Source organism: Aulonocara sp. 'chitande type north' Nkhata Bay, linkage group LG4, assembly GCF_057382095.1.
Source record: "Aulonocara sp. 'chitande type north' Nkhata Bay isolate Kocher_YH1m ecotype deep benthic linkage group LG4, A_spYH_male_GT1.1, whole genome shotgun sequence".
In the NCBI taxonomy this organism is placed as follows: Eukaryota; Metazoa; Chordata; class Actinopteri; order Cichliformes; family Cichlidae; genus Aulonocara; species Aulonocara sp. 'chitande type north' Nkhata Bay.
In genome coordinates, this window is record NC_141347.1 from 23,157,800 (window position 1) to 23,178,359 (window position 20,560).

The following is a 20,560-nucleotide window of genomic DNA, read 5'->3' on the forward strand; positions in this document are numbered from 1 at the left end:
GTTGCGGACCAAAGCAGCCCTATGGAAACTAACATTGTCCCATATAATGACGTATCTGGTCTGCTCTGGTCTCTGAACATTAGTGAACATGTCAAAGGTGTCCAGGAATGTAATAATGTGTGCACTGTTATATGGGCCCAGGGTTGCATTATGGTGAACAACACCATTTTGACTTATAGCTGCACACATAGTTATGTTACCACCACGTTGTCCTGGGACATTGATTATGGCACGGTGTCCAATGATGTTCCTTCCGAGTCTCCTCGTCTTAGTGAAGTGAAAACCAGCCTCATCCACAACAAATTGCTCATGACCCATCTGCCTCTGCAGATGGGTCATGAGCAAGACGTGAGCAAGACAAAACAAACAGCAGGCACATGCACAGCACTACAGTATGCACTTCCAGATTCAGTACCAATGATACTATAGCTTACCTGCACATAGTCATATTGCAGCTGTTTTACACGTTCACTGTTTCTTTCCAAAGGTGTTCTGTAGATTTGTTTCATTCGGATTTTGTTGCGGGCAAGTACACAACCTAATAGAGAAGTGCTCACATTTTGTATGTTCTGGAAGGTGGTGTCATCCTCAATTAGGCACTGCTGAATTTCACGTAGCCTTATGGAATTATTTGCAGTCACCATATTGACTATATGGGTTTATTGGTCTGCAGTGAACATTCTTCCTCTGCCCCTAGCATCTGGTCAGCTAGCAATTCTGTAAAGTAACAGTTTCAGTATTTTTACATCTGTGGTATTGTTGTGTTCCTCATTAGCATATGGCAGTGCTACAAGTCTTAGTGCAAAGTGACTGTACTAACCGATTCTCATTTCGAAATATCCTTATGATGCTTGCTACAGTGTAGCGGCTCAAGTTAGGCTGAACCCGTTGGCCAGCTTCACTCAGGGTCATTCCATGGTTGATTACATGGTCCACTATTGTAGCTCTGATGTTACCAGCAATTCTATTTCTTACTCTTCTTACCCTTCCTCTTCCCCCTCCTCTTGCTCCTCTTGCTCCTTCTTGTCCTCTTGCTCTAACTTCACCTCCTTGTCCTTGTCATCCTCTTTGTCCTACTTCTTCACCTCCACGTCCTCTTCCTCGGCCTCCTCTAATTCTCACTCTTCTCACTCTTCCTGCTCCCTCCATTGTACTCCACAGCTTACCTGTACCTTATTTATAGTGCTTAGGCTGATTGCAAAGTGAACTAATTATCTAAAACTGTTTTCACACGTGACAGTGTGTCAGACAGTTGGCAAAATAGTGTAAATAATAGCCATAAATGTGTATAGTTTTGCTAGGAGTGTGTTGATCATTTGGAAATTGAGTGTAAAGCAGTGAGTTGTGTTTACAGTTCTGCAAAAAGAGTGCTGTGCAGTGGATTGTACCTACAGTTTTGCCAGGTGTGTGTTACAAAATGGCAAACTGAGTGCAAAGCAGTGTTTGTGCTTTTAGTTTTGCAAACTCAGTGAGTGGTTTTGCTATAAGTATTAAGAGTTTTCGAAATTGTGCTATAACAATCGCAGTTAGAGTTTAAGCATTCAGAAAAAACTGTAACCTCTGTCTCTCTTCCACAGCATGTCTTTATCCTGTCTTCCTTCCTTCTCTCACCCCAACCGGTCACAGCAGATGGCCGCCCCTCCCTGAGCTTGGCTCTGCCAGAGGTTTCTTCCTGTTAAAAGAGAGTTTTTCCATCCCACTGTTGCCAAAGTGCTTGCTCATAGGGGGTCATATGATTGATGGGTTTTTCTCTGTATCTATTATTGTACGATCTACTGTACAATATAAAGCGCCATGAGGTGACTGTTGTTGTGATTTGGAGCTATATAAATAAAATTGAATTGAATTGAATTGAACTATACTGAGACTTTTTTGACAAATAAAAAAAAGTTTTACATGTATTTTCCAAAGAAAAGCTGGATATTTAAAAAAAATATTTCAAATTAACCTTTACTTTTTGTGAAATGTGAAAGTTAAAATTCAACTTCTAGAGAAGCTTGAATATATTAGCTTTGCTACTTGTTTTTTAATATTGATGCTAAAACAAGAAACAATTTGGTGAATGCAAATGTTCCTGCACATTTTGGGAAGATTAGCATTATGTAGATTTGTGTATGAAAACATGTAAATAGAAAGGTAGTAAGATTTGATCTTTAGTTCAGTTTCATTTTCTTTTTATCAGAAACTAAAAATCACTCAGTTTTGTTGTTGTGCTCTTTCATTAAGAACATGACACTTTTTGCTTCCAGCAGCCTTTTTGACCTTGCTTTATGTGTGACTGCCCAGAGTAGTTATTTGTCTGTTATCTTGAAAGGGTTAGTTTTGTGGCATATTTTATATGTTTATTCTTCACAGAGTTAAATATAAGCATCATTTGACAGTGCATATCTATCTAAGCAGCTTTGGAAGAAGGATAGTTGTTCTATTTTGCCAACAATGTGTGTTTTTCTTGAAATAAGTACATGAGAATAATCTGAGTATGTTCAAACAGCACCTCTGTTTGTCACAAAAGTCATTGTTACTGTTGTAAGTGGTTTTACTTTTTCTTCTTGATTATTATTATTTCATATAGTCATTTTGCAAAGTTTTTTGTTTCTTTTTCTACTTAACCCCTTTAACTCATTTGAACTTTGCCATACAGACAACAATGATCCAGCCATTCTCGTCAGCCCTCCCTGCTTTTCTCATTCCCTGATCAGTGTATGTACATGTGCAGGTCAGGTTTTACTTGCTTTCTGACAGACAGTCTTTTGCTCCAATAGAACCATTCATGTCTAGCTTCTTTTTTTTAAAAAAAATCTGAATCTGTTTTTCTTTAATCATGCTGGTTGTTGCACTTCTCCTTTTGCCTGCTAATTTCATCCTCCATAACTGACCATTTTCGGCATGACCAAACAGCTGAGTACACTAACAAAATTGAAGTTCTGATCAATCTGTGCATCTATGTAACTGCTCTACTCGTTCAATTTCAGCTGAAAGGCCTAATTTATAAAGTAGGAGTGGTTTATCTGAAATTTCAATTCATCTTTCAGTTTTGAATCTTGGTCATGGATGATTTTGTGCAAAGAAAACTGACTGAATGGAAACTAAGTGAAAGGATAGTGACATTTGAAAGTAAATCATTACATTTGTTTTGTTTAACATATTTCATTTATTGTGGGTACATATATTGATACTTTTATGTAATATTAACCATGAAACAGAGCTTTTCTCTTGCTTTTCTCATTTGGTGTAAAAACTCTTAGCAGTTTGTTTAAAACACAGAGAATTAAAATGCATTCAATTTATACACCAATGCAGAACTCCTTTAAAAAGGTATTTCTGAACTCATTTTATGAATAATCCTTATTCCTACTAAATAGTAGGAATAGTCTTAATAGTCTGTATCATCTTGATGATCAGGAAATCGATAAATTGATCACAAGAGCTGGACCTAGAGTGATATTAATTAATTAAATGCTTTAACATTTGCTACCTTTCTTCTGAAAAATGTCACTTACAGGTGAATTTGTTTTAGAACTATTATGGTGCGCTAATAGTTGAACGAAAACGACACACTCCGCCACAAACGAAAATAGTGATTTTCGTTTGCGGTGGGGTGTGGTTTGTGGTTTAGCACCAGTTGAGGGGTGGAGCAGCGAGTTCAGGTGACAGCGGCAAGGGAGGCTGGGAGAAAGAGCTGATACCTGTCACGCTGATTACATTTCTCCCTATTTTAGGAACTGCTGGGGCCCGGAGAGCTGAGAGCGAAGTGAGAGAGCTGTAGCAGTGAGAGTTGGAGTGTGTGAAACGAGTGGCTTTGAGTTGAGAATTGAATAAAGAGGATTATTGAAACGTGACGCAGAACTGTCTCCTTGTGTGTGCGCGTCGTAACGGGGATCAGTAACAGAGTGTTACAGTGGCGCCCAGCTTGCCGCTACGATATGTCAAACCCACAGAACCTCCAGTCAGCTCAGATACTGGTTCAAATGATGGCCGAATTGGCGACCTTGCAGCAGCAGCAGGCGGTAGTGTACCGGCGCCATCTGGAAGACCTGCAGGCCCAGACTGAGCAGCAGACACGGGTGCTACAAAACTTTTTGGCTCAGTTTGGGGCTGCTGCGAATCTGCCCCATCTAGACCGGCTGAAACTCTCCTCACAAGACCAACGTTGCCGGTTCTGTGGTTGCCGCATGGGAGCAAGATCGCCGGCAGGGGAGGTGAGCGTCCGTCAAAGAGTGTTTTTCAATGTTTTTTTTTTATGTTTTTTTTTACGTCTAGTATATTTACTTGAATCAGTAATTACACTTTAGTCAACAGGGTTTATGAAGGGGTTATGTATATCAAATAAAGAAATTATCTGTTTTCTTAGTATCTTTATGACTTTATGCGTATTTTTACCCATATTGTCATCAATCCAGTTCTTTTTTTATATATATATATAGAACTGTGATGTTATAGTTGTTATATTTGCTGCTTTTGGCTAGCTCTCTCCTGGAAAAAACACTTCAATTGTCCTTTACTTTTTATCCAGATAAATAAAGGATATATAACATTTAATTTGCCAAAAATTGACGACAGCAGCTACTTTGTGATAGGAATGATCTCTAAATCACTTGATGTTCTTCGTGAGATATATGATTGACCTGTTTTTGACAGATTTTAATGTCATTTAAAATCTGTCACCGAATTTATAACAGCTTAAATTCCGTGCCAAGGTAGGTTCCCCCTGCGTTGGAAGGACACATTCTTGATATTTAGTTCTGAAACTCTTCTAATAATGACTTATGGCTCCTGAAATTTCGGAGGTTTTAGCTGTCTACAATTACACAAGGATACAAATAATTATCAGTCAAAATGTCCTTGGTTTATTGAAATATAACACCTGAGAACAATAAATGTATCATTTTCTGTTGTAACCGACAAACTGAACGGTAATGTAATGACACTCATTTTTCACTTTTTCACTAAAACTGTTCATCCACGTCTAAGTTGGTTGTAATGGAGGCGGAATCAGTTGGATCCGCTCTCCCTGCCCAGCGAACGCTCCCGATGCAAGGGAAACAAATTCTGTCGGGGATACCTACCTTGGTAAAACAAGTGAAACCTGCAGTCAGCTGAGACTGAAGAAGTCACTTGGATGAGTGACGAAACGTTTCTCCAACTAAAAACAATGAACTTTTCGGGATACCAGTTTCGGTTTCTTTGTTACTCCTGGATTCATCAAAAAGGCAACCTGGCCCTCAGGGTAAATGCCGCTGCTTTAAACAGTCATAACAACATTTACTGTAATCGAAACAAACATCCAGAATATATCATGGCTCAGATTTGATTGAATGTAATTACCCTTTAGTGTTAACTGTGAAAGGGATACTGTACAGTTACTATACTTAAACTACAAGTAGAAGTGATAGCGACTTATCATTTTATTATTTCTGTCCTTGGTTTTAATTAATAATCCAAAGGAAAAAAAATCCCCCCCAAACACTTAAAAGTCATGAAAATTCATTTAGATTTAGCAATTTGATGATTCATCCACCTTAAGCATTATTTAAAGTAATGCAATAGTTACTTTTCCAAGTAATAACTTACTTTTATAATATTGTAACCCAGATACTAATTAAATACTTTTTTTGAAGAAGTAACTATAACTAATTACCTTTTCAAAGCATTTTGCCCAATACTGGTAACAATATTTAGCATATTTATTTTTAATTCTGTACTAATATGGATTTGAATTGTTTTGATTGTGGTAGGGAGAACAAAACTCAAACCAGGAAACAGTCATTCCTTTTCAAGTAAGTTAAAAATTGTTTTGTTTCCTTGAGATTTAGTATCTATATGACAAATACAATTTCAATACATGTTTAAGTGCTCAGTGTTGTATTCGGCTTTGCACTTTTTATCTGCAGTGTAAACAGGAACATGAACAAGCAGCTGGTTTGGTTAAGGTAAGGGTTATACTGAATTTCAGACATATGAGCCAATACCTGAGACAAAGTAAAGCTCCATTCTCTGGTCTACAGAGACTGACCACTCTCTACAGAAACCAATAAATGACTGAATCTAAAAACTTAATTCATAGGGGGTTGGTGAATATACATTTTGCCCTAGCTAGGGGGTTCGCCAACCGTCTCTGTAGGTCTTTGGGACCGGGACTTAATTATGCAAAAGAATTGTCTTGTAGAATCACAGATGTTTACTAAGAAAAAGGTAATTTATAATGTATTCTTCACCAATCTTCTGGTTGAAAACATAACTGCATTTAGGTTTGTTGATTGTAAAACTTGTACGTTAATGTCCTTCAAATTTTGTTAAAGAACAATGCCAATGCAAGTGATAATTTCCTGTATAACTCATATTCATCCTCAGGTCTTGCCATCCACAAGTGATACAGGTGAGACACATGCATCGTATTTATTGCATCTCATATTATTCTGTGTTTGCAAAAAATATTGATGCCTTTCAATCTACATAACTTTACTAAGAATAACTTTCAATGCTAAGAGAAATGTGTTTTTTGTTCTTATTTTTTTTGTTGTTTTCATCCAATCAGGAAAGAGAAAATCAGACCTTCAAAGTGACCCCAGCAGGTTGCAGTCACCAGCTAAGCGACAGCGTCTGTCTATGCCAGGATTTGAAGGTATTTATGTTTCTTTCTAAACAGTGTCACAGTTTAAGCCAGCACAATTTGTCCAACATCATCTTTGATGCTAGAAATTACTTTTTCTTTGGGCTGTTGTCAAAATTTAACAGTCACATGATGCATGGTATACTAAGTTTGATTGGTAAGTGGTCACATTATGCTCCTGATATACTTTGATTCACACAGTTTTGTTTGTATTTTTAAAATGAGATTTTACATTTTCTGTTTATTCTAGTCTATAATTCCTTCCAAATAGTTCTTTACTTTTATGTCCACAGAAGCAATCATATTTTCTGATGTGAAAAGCATCATGAAAGTTGTACATTCCAGACTAAATGACCAAGACAAACTCAGTGCTTTCTTAAAGTGAGTATTTTTCTTTTCATATTTTGTAATGAATGGGCCTGGTTCCACTCCTGTTCATGTGACAGTTTCACAAACAGATCAAAGACAGATTGTTTTTAAAGAAAGCAAAAATGTCTATAAAACATCCTCAGAAGCTACTAGTTATGTGTAATTTAATCCAATTAAACTTTATGAATGTCACAATGGTTACACCAAGATACAGTCACAGGAATGAATAACCACATCGATGAGGCTTTAGAGTCACCAATTAACCTAAATGCACTAATTGCACGTATTTGGACTGTTGGAGAAAGCCAGAGTACCTGCAGAGAACCGAGGCAAACATGGAGAGAACACGTAAACTCAAAACAAAAAGGCCCCCGATAGTGGTGTGAGACAACAGTGCCAAACATCAAGTCATCGTGTTGCCTGTACATGAACCCTTTTGATTCAATATTCACCAATTTGTTTCTTGTGTCAGTCTGTTTGACGTGTCGGTTCTTTGTTTAGTTTTTTCACGTTATACTTTTGACTTACAGCTGTACAATTATAGTTGACGGAATGATTCAGTAGTAAAACAAACCATCCAAACTAAGACCAACAAAGACTGATATTTTTAGGAAGTTTTGGTGACTTAACTACATTTTCTGCTGTACCTGGCATCTACCAACTCTTTGGGAAAACATTTTCAGTTTAGGTGACACAAAAAGGAAGGTGTGGATCAAAACAACATACAGTAAACAATTGGTGGCACAAGTGTATAAAACTGAAATATGTAGTGATAATTCATTTGATAATAACTACCATTATTACCATTGTAACTGTCTTTTAAACTGTTTTTTTTAATGCATGCTTAAAATGTTATCATGACTGAACCATTTAACCCATATTTAAAATCTCGTTCAACAGGAAAAAGATCAGTGATTTGGAGACAGACAAGAGGGAGCTGGTTGGTGTCTTTGGTAAAACTGGGGCTGGAAAGAGCTCTTTGATAAATGCCATCATCAAAGAGAAGAATCTTTTACCCTCAGGAAGTGTCAATGCCTGCACCTCAGTCATGATCAAAGTGGAAGCTAACACACGTAGCTCAAAGTATGAAGCAGAAATTGAGTTCATCACAAAAGAGGTAAAATGAATTCCCAAAGTTAGATTTGTACTTTAAGCAAAATCATGTGTTACAGTCCAGTTCTTGGGGCATAGGGTTGGGTACATGCCTCAATAAATGGCATGTCATCTATTTTTGTAGGAGTGGCGTGATGAGTTGTGGTCATTTCGTCAGTTTCTTGACAATAATAAAAATCAGGAAAAGGAAGATGATGATTATCATGATGCTGTTGAAAAGCTGTCAGCACTTTATGGACAAGAATGGAGAAGATCCTTTGAAAATCCCATGGACAGCAAATATTTCAAAGAAATTCCAGAATTTCTCCAATCCAGGCGGAAGATGTTGACATATGAATCAGTAAGACAAAAACTCTCATATTTCTTTATAGGAAGCATTCTTGCAAGTGTTGCACTGTGAGCGTCAGCACTGAACAACTCCGCTGTGTTCCAGACTGACTATAACAGACAGCCATGATAGACTAAATACTGGGGATGCTGTCCTAGTTTCACCTGTGGTCTTCACAGGTGAAACTAGGACAACCTGGACAAAAAAGTGAACTGAAGAAATTAACAAAAAACTAAGAAGTAGAAACATAACTCATTTCTGAAAAAATAATTCAGCATAGATTCAAAAGTCCAAAAAACAAAACACACTAAAAATAAGATCCAGTGATTACAACAAAACAGATCCTACTGAGATCCCACAATGACATTTAGATGATCACATCTAAATGATCACATCTAAATGAAGAAAAAACTTATCTGCTCTTGTAATAACTGTGGTTAACAGGATCCAAGACTGGTCCAGGTATTATGTAGAGCATTATTTTTTATTTTTTTTTAAATCGCAGTATAAACCCTTACCTCTTCACATAACAGATTCCTATTTTAATCAACTCTTACCTGTTTTAATATGCCTGGTTTTAAATTCACTGCTGAGCAAAGTTAGCAAAGACTCATTCAAAGTGGCCATAAACTTTAGTGAATCACTGTCTGATAGTCAATTGCATCAAGAATGGCATAAAGTGGTGTAAAACCCTGACAGTCAAAACATGCCAAGTGATCCACTGTAGTGACCCCTTGTAAATAAGGGAACAGCCTAAAGTAGCTTATTAATGTCTCAAAGTGGTGGACAACTGTGCAAAATGCCCACATGAAGTAGTTTCTGCTAACAGTAATACTAGCTGTTGAAACCAAAACAAAATGTCCACAAAAAACACTGGAGCACAGGGAGCAGTTCAGAATCACCTCAGGGGTCAGCAGCACAAAGGTCCATAAATCAAAGGTTCAGGGGGCCGTCTCAGAAGCCAACATCACAGAACTCCCAAAATCCAGAAGTTCAGGGGGCCGACTGTGTGGAAAGCAGCAGCGGCATGGAAACAGTTCCGGAGCTTGACCGCGCGGAAGGTAGCGGCGGCGACAGAGCAGGTCCCAAGGCCGGCCAAGTGAAAGATGGTGGCAGTGACTGAGTTCAGAAAGCTGTCCATGACAAGGAAGAAATCTAGCCAGTGGCCTGGAATGTGGCCAGCGACAGCAAGGTGGTGCAGGCTGAGTTGTATCAGACGCAACAGCAGGAGCAGGTGGCGGTGCAGCAGGCAACAGAGTAGAAGCTGCTGATGCCAGCACTAATGGCTGGACAGGCTCCTCAGACCCTCCAGCTGATATGACGTGATGCTGGCTGGGTTCTCCTTAACCCCCAGCTAGAACAGATGAAAGGCCAGATGGTACAGAAACCCCTGGCTGAGACGAAGCTATCTGGAGCTGCGTTAGACAGCCAGCCAGCTCGGGTTGCCTGTCAGGCTGCAGCAACACATAGTCCATTGAGGGCAGGATGAGCTTGCCTGTGCCGTCGGTGGGGGCTGCTGTAGAGTGTGTGGACAGCTCGCACAAGCTCTCAGCAGAGACAGGAGGTTGAGACAACCCAGCAGAGCACTCAGTGAAAGCTGCTGTGGACCGTTGGGGAGGCTCGAACAGGCTCTCAGCAAAAACAGAAAACTGAGACGCCTGGCAGAGCTCCCAGGGGAAGCAGCAGAGGGAGGCTGAGAGGATTCAGAGCTCTCAGCAGATGAGGGCGGTGGTTGAACAGGTGGCTGAGTAATTGACTTCACTGGTGACTGAGCTAATGAGTTACCTGGAAACAGAGCTAATGTCTGATGCCGAGAACTGAACAGGTAACAGGGCTGGTGACAACACTGGAGCCTGAACTGGTGGCAAAGCAAGTGAATGAGCTAATAACTGAGCTACTGACTGAACTATGGACTGCAGTAGAGGTTGTAGCGGTTGTAGTAATGATGGTGTAGGTTTGCTTACAATAACCAGTCCGTTGTAACTGTATGCCAGGTGTTAATTAGCAGCCAACATGAACGTTCGCACACAGGTAACAGGAAGCACTGCCATAGCCAAGTTAGAACCACAGCAACATCTCCTGGAAACCTCCGTAACTGCAGCAACGGCAGGCAGTATGGACAAACATAACGTAACTGTTATCTACAGATGGTAGTGATGGTGGTTGTAATGGTGGCTGAGCTAAGCCTTCTGAGCCTTAAGAACACAAGGAAAACAGCTGGACGGGCTCAATTGAGCTTCCAGTGGAGACAGGAATGGGTGCAGGCACCTTCTGAACACTAGCCGCTCCCACCCGAGGATTAGGTACAGGTGTGGAGACAGACTGTGCCCTGGCAGTATGGGCTCAAATTGTGGTCATAAATATTTTGCACTTGTAAATCAGTTTTGTATTTGTAAATCAGGATTTGTATGTGTAAAAAGAATTTGTGTGAGTGCAAAAAAGATTTGTGTGAGAAAAAATACGTGTGAAACTCTACACTCAAGTTTCAAGTTACAAGTATGAATTTTGACCCTATTTTTCTTCCTTTCATCTGATTGGCCAATGTCATGTCAATCACAAATTTAACAATCCAATCAGAGAACAGATGGGTTTGGCTATTGGAAGGGTGCTGCCCTCACCCGAGGAACTGGTACAGGTGAAGGAAAGGCCGGGCCCTAGCTGCCCTGGGCACAGAGACTGGAGGCAGAGGAGGTGGCGCAGAAAACACTGACACATTCAATATAAGCTAGACTTTTCTACCACCACAAATCATAGTGTTTGAAATTACAGTGTCTGAGTTCACACGACAAGGCTTGGAAAACACTGATTCACCAAAGATGGATTCAAAATTCTTTCTGCCATGAAAAAAATTATTTGAAACAACAGTCTTTGATTTATTGTTGTTAACAGTCTTAAATCTTACAATAAACTATGACCAAATATGGAGTGGGTAACACAGATAACACGACAAAGGGTGACAGAGGACTTAAATACATACATGACGTGATCAGGGGAAGTGGTGACACATGAGGACACAGCTTACCTGAATGAAACATAATGACAACACAGGAGAGGATAACACTGGACACTCTAACATGAGACATGGACCTTCAAAGTAAAACAGGAAACATGACAGGCACAGACTAGACACTGAACTCAAACTAAGAACAAAACTCTTAACCAGAATAACACTGGATAACAGGATTATAATGTTCAAAACAGGACAACTAATGAATCAGAAAATAAACCATAATGTGGAAAAAACACCAAAACACAAGAAACTGAAAATGCTGGGTCAAAATGACCCAGAACCATGACACGATGTAATAATTTAAATTTGAGATTAAAAACGAATGACTCAACTTTTAGTGATCAAATTTCCTTAAGCTTTTTACTTTTGTTTTTTATTGCAGGCTAATGAACTTTCTGCACAATTTGTCAAGTACACAAGAAGTGAGTCAAAACAAGGAGAAGGTGATGAAGGAAAAAAGTGGTTTTGGCCACTAGTGAAGTGTGTGACTGTCAGGGTGCCAAACAATCCTTTTCTCCAGCATGTCACACTTGTGGACCTTCCTGGAAATGGTGACTGTAACAAGAGCAGAGATCAGATGTGGAAAGGGGTAATTCATATCTACTGCTCTTTGCTTATACTGTGTTGTCTGTAAACAGTCATCTTTCAATGAAGCACTGAGACATGTTATTCTCCTTTCAGATTGTTGGAGATTGTTCTACTGTGTGGATTGTGACTGAAATTAACCGAGCAGCATCAGAGAAAGAGGCCTGGGAGATCCTGGAAAGTGTCAGTAGTCTGATTGGAAATGGTGGCAAATGTCAGCAAATTCATTTTATCTGCAACAAGTCTGATCTTCTTGATGATTCTGATGATCTGTAAGTAAATTTTGCATACTGACCAACTACAGGGTGTTTCCATGTAAGATAAACCCAGGCTAGACAAAGAATGAAGCACAGGGTTGAGCCTTTGTTGTAATGAATGCAGAACATTTGGCTCAAAGGGAGTCTCATAGGCAGTTACAGTTTTATAAAGTTGAAGATGGTGGACTGAGTAATGAACAGAGAATTTCCTGGCCAGAGTAGAATAGCGGATAATGGGACAGGCAGTGGAATTTTTTAGTTCTAGAGGGACAGCAAGAGAGAAGAGGGTGAGTAATAACAGGAGAGCAGGAGGAGAAAGTGATGCAAATGACATTATGGCAGCTTTAATGTATGTTGCACATAATGTATGATATTATTGGAAATCATGCATATCCTGGTCCTTACAGTCGAGTAATTCAAGAATTCTACATTGTAAAGAATAAGTAGCATTACACTGTCCTTCAGCAACAAAGTTAAAGTAGTTGCTGTGACAAAAAAAAAACATTTCTATGTAAGCATGTCAGCGTGTTGATGTCACGATCCAAATAAAACATGCTGGCCTTTCTCCGAGTGCTTTACGAATAAATGCTACCAATCTCCCATATTTGGAAGTTGTTTGTTTTTTTAAAGAGAAATGCATTAAACAATTAAAGTCATTTTATCATAAATGACTGGACCTGCAAGGCAGACTCGCACAACTGAAACTTAAGAGGTTTAATTACAATGAAAAAATATATAAAATGAACTGGTGTATTAGCGAGAGTATCCAATAACTCGCAGGGACGAAACAAAATCAAATGTTTTTAGAGAAATTAGGAGTTCTTCTTACTATGTTTACAAACACGGCTAAGAGGGAGTCTGTAGTGAACAGGTAAGTATTTTGGTAAGAGACTCTGACAACCCAGGGTAGTAAGTAGGAGCATGAGAGGATATTAACCAGACTACACATTTAAGACTAGAATGCAACAAACTGGAGTACCAGCACCATCAGGCAGAGAAACATTGCCACAGCCAGTCTTTAAATACAATCTACGTGTTAACAATGAGTGGCAGGTGTGCAGCAGTCAGGGAAAGCTCAGCTTGGTAAGAAAGGGAGATTTTACACATTTCACCAAAAAAGGTCAAGAATAAAACAAAACCACCCAGCCTGCCCCAGATTAATGATGGTGATGATAATAGTGATGATGGTAACAGTACATATTTGCACATTTCTTGTAGTTCATCAGCTGATATCCATGATCGAATAGTTAAAAGAAACCTGCAAGCCAAGGATGGAGTAAGGAAAAAATTCAACAAACGAAGCAAGATTAAGGTGAGTTTTATAGGCTGATAGAAAATAATACAGACTCTCCACAGTTGCAAGGATGCTTTAAAATTAAATCATTTTTCCGCAGAAACATTTCCATGATGACAGTTTCAGAGTGTTCACAGTGAGCTCCAAAGAGTTCCTAAAAGGGAAGCATCTAAGTCCAGAAGAAACTGGTAGGTGAAGTCTCAGTGCACATGTTGTTTTAGTTTGCTCTGACTGAAAGAAGAATTATTTATTTTGAATTATAGTACGTAATGTCAAACTGTGGCACTGAAATTTCTTAACAGAAATAACCAAACTTCAGGGATTGTTGCAAGAGCTCAATGACTGTCACTCTGAGACAATAAACTATGTTAATGGAGCTTATGGGATTCTGTCTTTGATTCAAGGAGCCAACTCCAGAGGAGTGGTAAAGTCAAGTAAAAAGATACACAACAACATTCGCTTACATGTTGGCATTTTTCATTTGTCTTTGTGTTTACAATTCTGTTTTTTGTTTATTTATTAATTTATGAGTTATTAAGTGATCGATTGATTCATGTATTTTTGCTGTTCTATTTTACTTCTCAGGTTCATTATTCAAGGAGAGTGACTTTTAAAACCATGTGAAGTTCATAAATCTATAAGAAACGACAAGTATTTTTTATGGTTTTATCCCTTCAAATATTTTTCAGGGTGATAAAAAAGGCAGGATTTGTGCAAAACTTGAGATAATCATGATCCTCCAACTTGATAATGTCAGAAAAGAAATGGAAAAGACCTTTCTGGCTTTCGAAAAATGTCTTGCTGATGGCGTTGAGAAATCCAAACGTTCATATGGAGAAAAACTCAAGAATTTCTTGTATCAAGTATGTATTTTAACTAGTTGTAACAAAAGACACATTTTACACAAATATATATTTAAATAATTGTTTTGTGTTCCAGGGAAGGAACAGTGGTTTTTGTGGGGTACTGAAGCAGGTTGTTGAGAATGGTGGTGTCTACAAACCAAAAAAAGGGAAGCTAATTAACCTTAACATGAAGTTGGCTTCATGTCTGACTGACAGCATTGATGAAGAATTCAGAAAGACCTTCCTGTAATAAAAAAAAAAAAAGTTCTAAACAGTCACATAATATTATCCAAAATATTTAATTTATTACATACCACGTTTTTAACATAATGATTATAAAATTGCCACTTCTTTCATTATTAACCAAATTTTTTACATGTTTTAGAAATGACTCCAAATGTGGAGCATTCAATGGAGTCATCAAGACATTTTCACTTAACACTGATTCTCTGATTGAAAAGTACAAAAATACTGAACTGCAGCTCAGATTTCTCAAGACAGAGGTAAGAGATGAAACTTTCCTATACATCAATTCAAACAGTAAAGTACAGTAAAGTAAAACATGAAAAAGTTAACATTAGTTTTGTGAATTGTGATTTAAAATGATGTTGATCCATATTTCATGTTTTGTCTCTAAGGAAGAAAAAATGAAGGCAAAACTGAACAGAATCATCCGGAAACAGAAGAAAAAAGTCTACAGCAGTCTGACAGAGACAATTGAGAACATTATGGAAGAAGGCTACTGCAGTAAGAGATAAGATCAGAGATTCAATACATGGCACTAAAACGCATATTTATGTTCATCATTATTCGGCATGAGAAATTTGAAGCTTTCTGTCTTATTGTAGAGGCTGCAGAATTTAAAGGAGAAGGCATGCTGTACTGCATGAGGGAGACTATTAAGAACCATGTGCACTCAAAGAAGGACATGTTTGAGCAGGCAAAAAATACCATGTTGGAGAAGTTGCACGATTTGATGGTTTGTCACGTTTTATGAAGAAATATCATGACCGTATTTTGTTTTAGCTCACCCAAAGGCTTTTTCTATGTTCAACTGGATTAGACTTATACAAAAATTTATGTTTCCATTTATATTTTTAATCCAGTCTGAAAAAATTCTAAATGTCATTGTATTTGACTTTAACACATTTTTATCTGTGATAAGTAATTAGTTTTTTAAAAATAGGAAAACATCCTGGACATTCTGGAGAAAACTACGAAGGAATCCATTAAATGTTCATTCAAAACTGATGGGAGCTTACTTCCAGGTAAACAGGCTAGTTTGCTGTAATTATATTCCTTTTCTCTTTATCTGTGCAATCTTCTACCTGATACCACTGCGGTTTTACCTATTTGTCTATCTATTTTTTAAAATTAACTTATAAATTACCGAGTCACACACATAATTATGTGAAACACTCTGGGGGGAAACAATTCAAAAAGTGTTTTGTTTTTCAGATGTTTCAACAGAGCTTGATATGGTGAAGAAACATTATGATCAACTTGCAGGCACTCCAGATGATGAAGTGTCCCTTACTGGGTAACTCCTAATATGTTATCAATGTTATTATAATAAATATTTTTAAAATTTTTTGTCCTTAACAGTGTTAACATTTATGTTAAGTAAATATGCTGATCAGCATAGGCTACAATGGGTCCATTTTAGGGGAATCTGCAATTTAACATTTAACCCTTTAAGACCTACCATAGAACCAAGTCCGCCAGAGCTTATAATATATTTTTACATGGTGTGGAGCCATTTTTGGGAGCATTTCAAGTTGCTATACATCAATACAACAATTATAGCCCAGATTTTTATAATATGTATTCATTAAGTGCATAGTAATTACATAAATTGCAAAAAAGTGCAATAAACTACAAAAAAATTGAAAATCGTTTTTGCTTTTTTTAACATATATTTCTAGTTAGAGAAATTTAAGAGGCTTATCCCTCAAAACTGTAAATACAAAAAAGTTGCACAAAATAGTTTCCTACCACAGGAAATTTATTTTGAGTGTCTTCATAGTTTTATTTTTGAAATACACCAATTTTTATATACTGCAGGAAAAACGAAAATAAATATTATACTGCAAATTTGCAAAAAAGCAGCATATGCATCAAAATAAACTATTTCCAGCAGTGCAATATGAGTCCTAAGCATCCCAGAAATGACACAGAAAGTCATAAAGTCAAACATAACTTTTAAAAACACAAGTATAGGCTCATGAGGCCTTGATGGTAAAAAACTACATTTCCGCGAAAATGACGTCACTTCCGGTTTCAGGCAGGTCATGCGGGCATGCGATAGTTCACGCTGATGGACATAGGAAGTGTTATGAACAGCTGATCGGATCGGCAAAGCGTGTTTCTGGAATATTGTGTTTTTGTTGCTGCAAGTGCTTTTTATGCAGTTTTTGCAAAGCTATATGTGGAAGGAAACCGTGACCTAGGGCAAGCTGACGGCATAAGATGTAAGTACAACTCCTACGGTTTCATATGCAAAAAACATTATTGCGCTAGCTTACGTGGTTGCAGTGCTACCGGGATTTAAAAATAGTTACGCAAAACAGAGCGTGCCCGCTCCGACCGGTTTTAAAGGGTTAACTATCGCATGTCCGCCATGACCTGCCCGAAACCGGAAGTGACGTCATTTTCGCGGAAATTTAGTTTTTTACCTAAAGGCCTCATGAGCCTATACTGGTGTTTTTAAAAGTTATGTTTGACTTTATGACTTTCTGGGTCGTTTCTGGGATGCTTAGGACTCAAATTGCAATTTCAAAAATAAAACTATGAAGACACTCAAAATAAATTTCCTGTGGTAGGAAACTATTTTGTGCAACTTTTTTGTATTTACAGTTTTGAGGGATAAGCCTCTTAAATTTCTCTAACTAGAAATATATGTTAAACAAACAAAAACGATTTTCAATTTCTTTGTAGTTTATTGCACTTTTTTGCAATTTATGTAATTACTATGCACTTAATGCATGCATATTATTAAAATTTGGGCTATAATGGTTGTATTGATGTATAGCAACTTGAAAAGCTCCCAAAAATGGCTCCACAGCATGTAAAAATATAATATAAGCTCTGGCGGACTTGGTTCTATGGTCGGTCTTAAAGGGTTAAACTAATTATAGCAATTAGTATTCTTTAGGGTGAGGAGTTTTACAATCAATATTAGGATTTAAAAAAAATGTAGACATTATATTATTTCCATTTCCATTGGTTATTGCTCATTGTCAAACCTTTGTTCTGGGATGTTTCAGATTTGCTGACTGGGTAGAAACAGCAGAAGCCTGGTCACAAACAGGTTTTCCCAGAGGAAGTGCGGATTAAAACAAAAAAAAAAACAAAAAACAAACATCTAATTTGGTCTCAGTCATTTTTTATTTGTTTTCATTTGGTCTTTTTAAAAGTTGTTTGGTGATATTTGACTTTGATTTTGAGTATGTCATTACCAGTGATTTTGGATTTTTATTTCTGTAAGACATGTATCTTGTAATGATTCAAATCTTGAGGCTGACAAAGAAGTTTGAGGAAAAACTGCAAGAAATTTACATCACATCACTCTACATATATTTCAAATCTATTTTAATCATTTTATTTTATGTGCTTAGTTATGGTTCATCCAGATGACAATGGCAATTATATAACACATTTCAGTACATGTAAAATCAGTCTACTTAACACAGAAGATAAAAACATGGTAACACTTTATAATACAGCCCACAACTAAGGCGTAGTTCCCCTGTAATTAAATGGAATATTGATGTATTTTATCTAAAACTACAATTAAAATTGTAATTTTATTTACCTACAGATATTTAACGGTAGGGATTTCTAAAATGTTTAGAACTATAATGTAATGACTCCTGCAATTTATCTTGTAAACGTTGATTGGTCAGTTAGGGTAAGTAGCTCCATCTCCATGCAGCTGCAGGACTAGTTTTATCTCTTTACATTGTGTCCATCCTCAATTGTTTAATTTCAGTAGTTCTTTTCACTATGGAATTAATTGTCTGATTGTGAGGTGAAAAGTAGTTTTTCATCTCAACCTTTCACACACAAATATGTGTTTTTTGAAAGGTTTTCATACATTAGAGCCACAGCAGAGGGTGTTTGTTTTGAAATTATTGATTTATTTGTAAGGTTAGAGTTTCTGTTTTTTTTTTTAAGGACACATTCACACTTCTTGTCATGCTCTTTATTTGTTGCTTCCTTGCTCCCAACAACCTTTCTAAACTGTCATCTGTGTTTATTCTTCACAAAAAATATTGAAATGCTATTTTATTAAAATGGCTTATATTATGTCCTGGTCTCATCAGTTTTGTTTTCTTCAGTAATTACAAAGTCCACACTGAATCTCTGCTGTACATCTGTGGTCGTGTGAAGCTATATTAATGTAACAGCATGTCAGTGTGTAAACAAAGATCTTTGTTAAATGTCAAAAACAGGTTGTGTCTGAAGGCTGCTACTTTTGTGAATATGTGACAAATTATGTTAGAATTATAATCAATTATAAAAACATGTTTAAATCTTGGTGAACAATGCTCTGAGAAAGAATCATTATCTAGGAAATGACTTCAGGAAATAGCTGTGTTATAAAAGGCGTTTTACAATATGTACCAGTACAGACTTGCCCCTGACGGTTAAGTTGTCCTGGGGCAGGAACCATTTTTCCTTGGCTTGGCTTCAAGACTCTAGGATAGGAATACTGGATGTATGTAAATAACTTCTGGCCACTATAATCCAGAAATTACATAAAGGGAAACAGAAAATGAAAAAAAAAAAGGAATAAAAAAAAACACACCTGTGTTTCACATCTGTTGGTAGTTGGGTTTTTTACTTCTGCTGCATCTTGATGCATGCTCAGTCATCCGACAGAGACTTACAATGCTTCTAGGTGAAAATACTCTTAAAAAGGTGTTTGACTTTACTGAGAAGGCTCATCTAGCACAGCACAAGAAGTCTAAGACCAGGCAACAAGGGAAGTTTGACTTACTTGGTATACGTCGGAAACCACCACAAAATACAGAGAGTGGCCAGAAGAGAGAAGGATGCGACATCGATGATGTGGACAAGTGGGTGAAGAATTAGTCTGACAAGCAGCTCACCCAAACAGAGAAAAACATCCTTGCTAAAGGGTTGAATTTTGCTGTCACACCGAGACAAATCCCGCTAGTGAAACTGATCAAAGCCACAGAAACAGCAATTTGAAACAACAATATTGCAGAAGTGGAAGCAGAGCAACTACGGACGAAAGTTTGGGTCTGTCTCAGTGTGTTTGCTTTTGGAACTGTGTCTTCATTCCACCGACTTCACATACAAGGGTCAGTACTACAGGGAGAAACATGGGTGTGCCATGGGCTCCCCAGTTTCACCCATTGTGGCCAATTTGTATATGGAAGAAGTGGAAAAGAGGGCTTTGTTATTCTACCCTGGAACACCACCAAGCCATTGGTTCAGATATGTGGATGACACCTGGGTGAAAATCAAATCTCAGCACGTACCACATTTCACAGATCACATCAACTCGGTGGACCAACACATCAAATTCACCAGGGAGGATATGAAAAGTGCCAGGTTAGCCTTCTTAGACTGTGAGAGCTGATGCGTACCGTAAACCTACGCATACAGATCAGTATTTAAGGTTTGACTCTCATCATCCACTGGAGCATAAACTGGGTGTCATTAGGACGCTACAACACAGAGCGAACACCATCCCCACAGACACAGCGGCCAGGGAAGAAGAAGAACACCACATCAAGAAAGCCCTGAGTAAATGTGGTTATTCCAGCTGGACTTTTGTCAAAGCTGGGAAGGCGCCAAAAGAAAGCTCCAGCCGATCCAGGAGAGAAGGACAACCGCTGCCTAAGCAAAAACCTGTAGTGATCCCGTATGTGTCAGGAGTATTGGAGCAGTTGAGACGCCATCCATCTTCCATCCATCTTCATCCGCTTTTTCCGGGGCCGGGTCGCGGGGGCAGCAGCCTAAGCAGAGAAGCCCAGACCTCCCTCTCCCCAGCCACCTCCTCCAGCTTATCCGGGGGAACACCAAGGCGTTCCCAGGCCAGCCGAGAGATATAATCTCTCCAGCGTGTCCTGGGACTGCCCCGGGGCCTCCTCCCAGTGGGACATGCCCGGAACACC

The 20,560-nt window shown here is 38.1% G+C and overlaps 3 protein-coding genes across 7 annotated transcripts in view; 1 reads left to right on the forward strand and 2 right to left on the reverse strand.

Moving 5' to 3' along the window:
- The window catches only part of LOC147332585 (nuclear GTPase SLIP-GC-like), a 144,018-nt gene that overhangs the window by 55,111 nt on the left and 68,347 nt on the right, over positions 1 to 20,560 (reverse strand). The gene's annotated exons all lie outside the window — the stretch shown is intronic.
- LOC147332586 (nuclear GTPase SLIP-GC-like) overlaps positions 1 to 20,560 on the reverse strand; it is a 145,074-nt gene that overhangs the window by 23,799 nt on the left and 100,715 nt on the right. The window lies entirely within an intron of this gene.
- On the forward strand, positions 3,674 to 18,721 carry LOC147332588 (nuclear GTPase SLIP-GC-like). 2 transcript variants are annotated; one of them, XM_086290620.1, is made up of 21 exons: positions 3,674 to 4,199; positions 5,736 to 5,777; positions 5,892 to 5,930; positions 6,352 to 6,376; positions 6,536 to 6,622; positions 6,904 to 6,991; positions 7,880 to 8,096; positions 8,217 to 8,432; positions 11,813 to 12,019; positions 12,112 to 12,287; positions 13,491 to 13,584; positions 13,667 to 13,754; positions 13,869 to 13,990; positions 14,256 to 14,429; positions 14,506 to 14,657; positions 14,797 to 14,914; positions 15,050 to 15,158; positions 15,260 to 15,390; positions 15,598 to 15,679; positions 15,870 to 15,951; positions 17,678 to 18,721. In XM_086290620.1, the coding sequence occupies exons 1-21, from the start codon at positions 3,924 to 3,926 to the stop codon at positions 17,745 to 17,747; spliced, it is 2,595 nt and encodes an 864-aa protein (XP_086146746.1). In that variant the 5' UTR covers positions 3,674 to 3,923; the 3' UTR covers positions 17,748 to 18,721. The 2 variants fall into 2 exon arrangements, with proteins under 2 accessions (XP_086146746.1, XP_086146747.1); XM_086290621.1 differs by lacking the exons at positions 5,736 to 5,777; positions 5,892 to 5,930.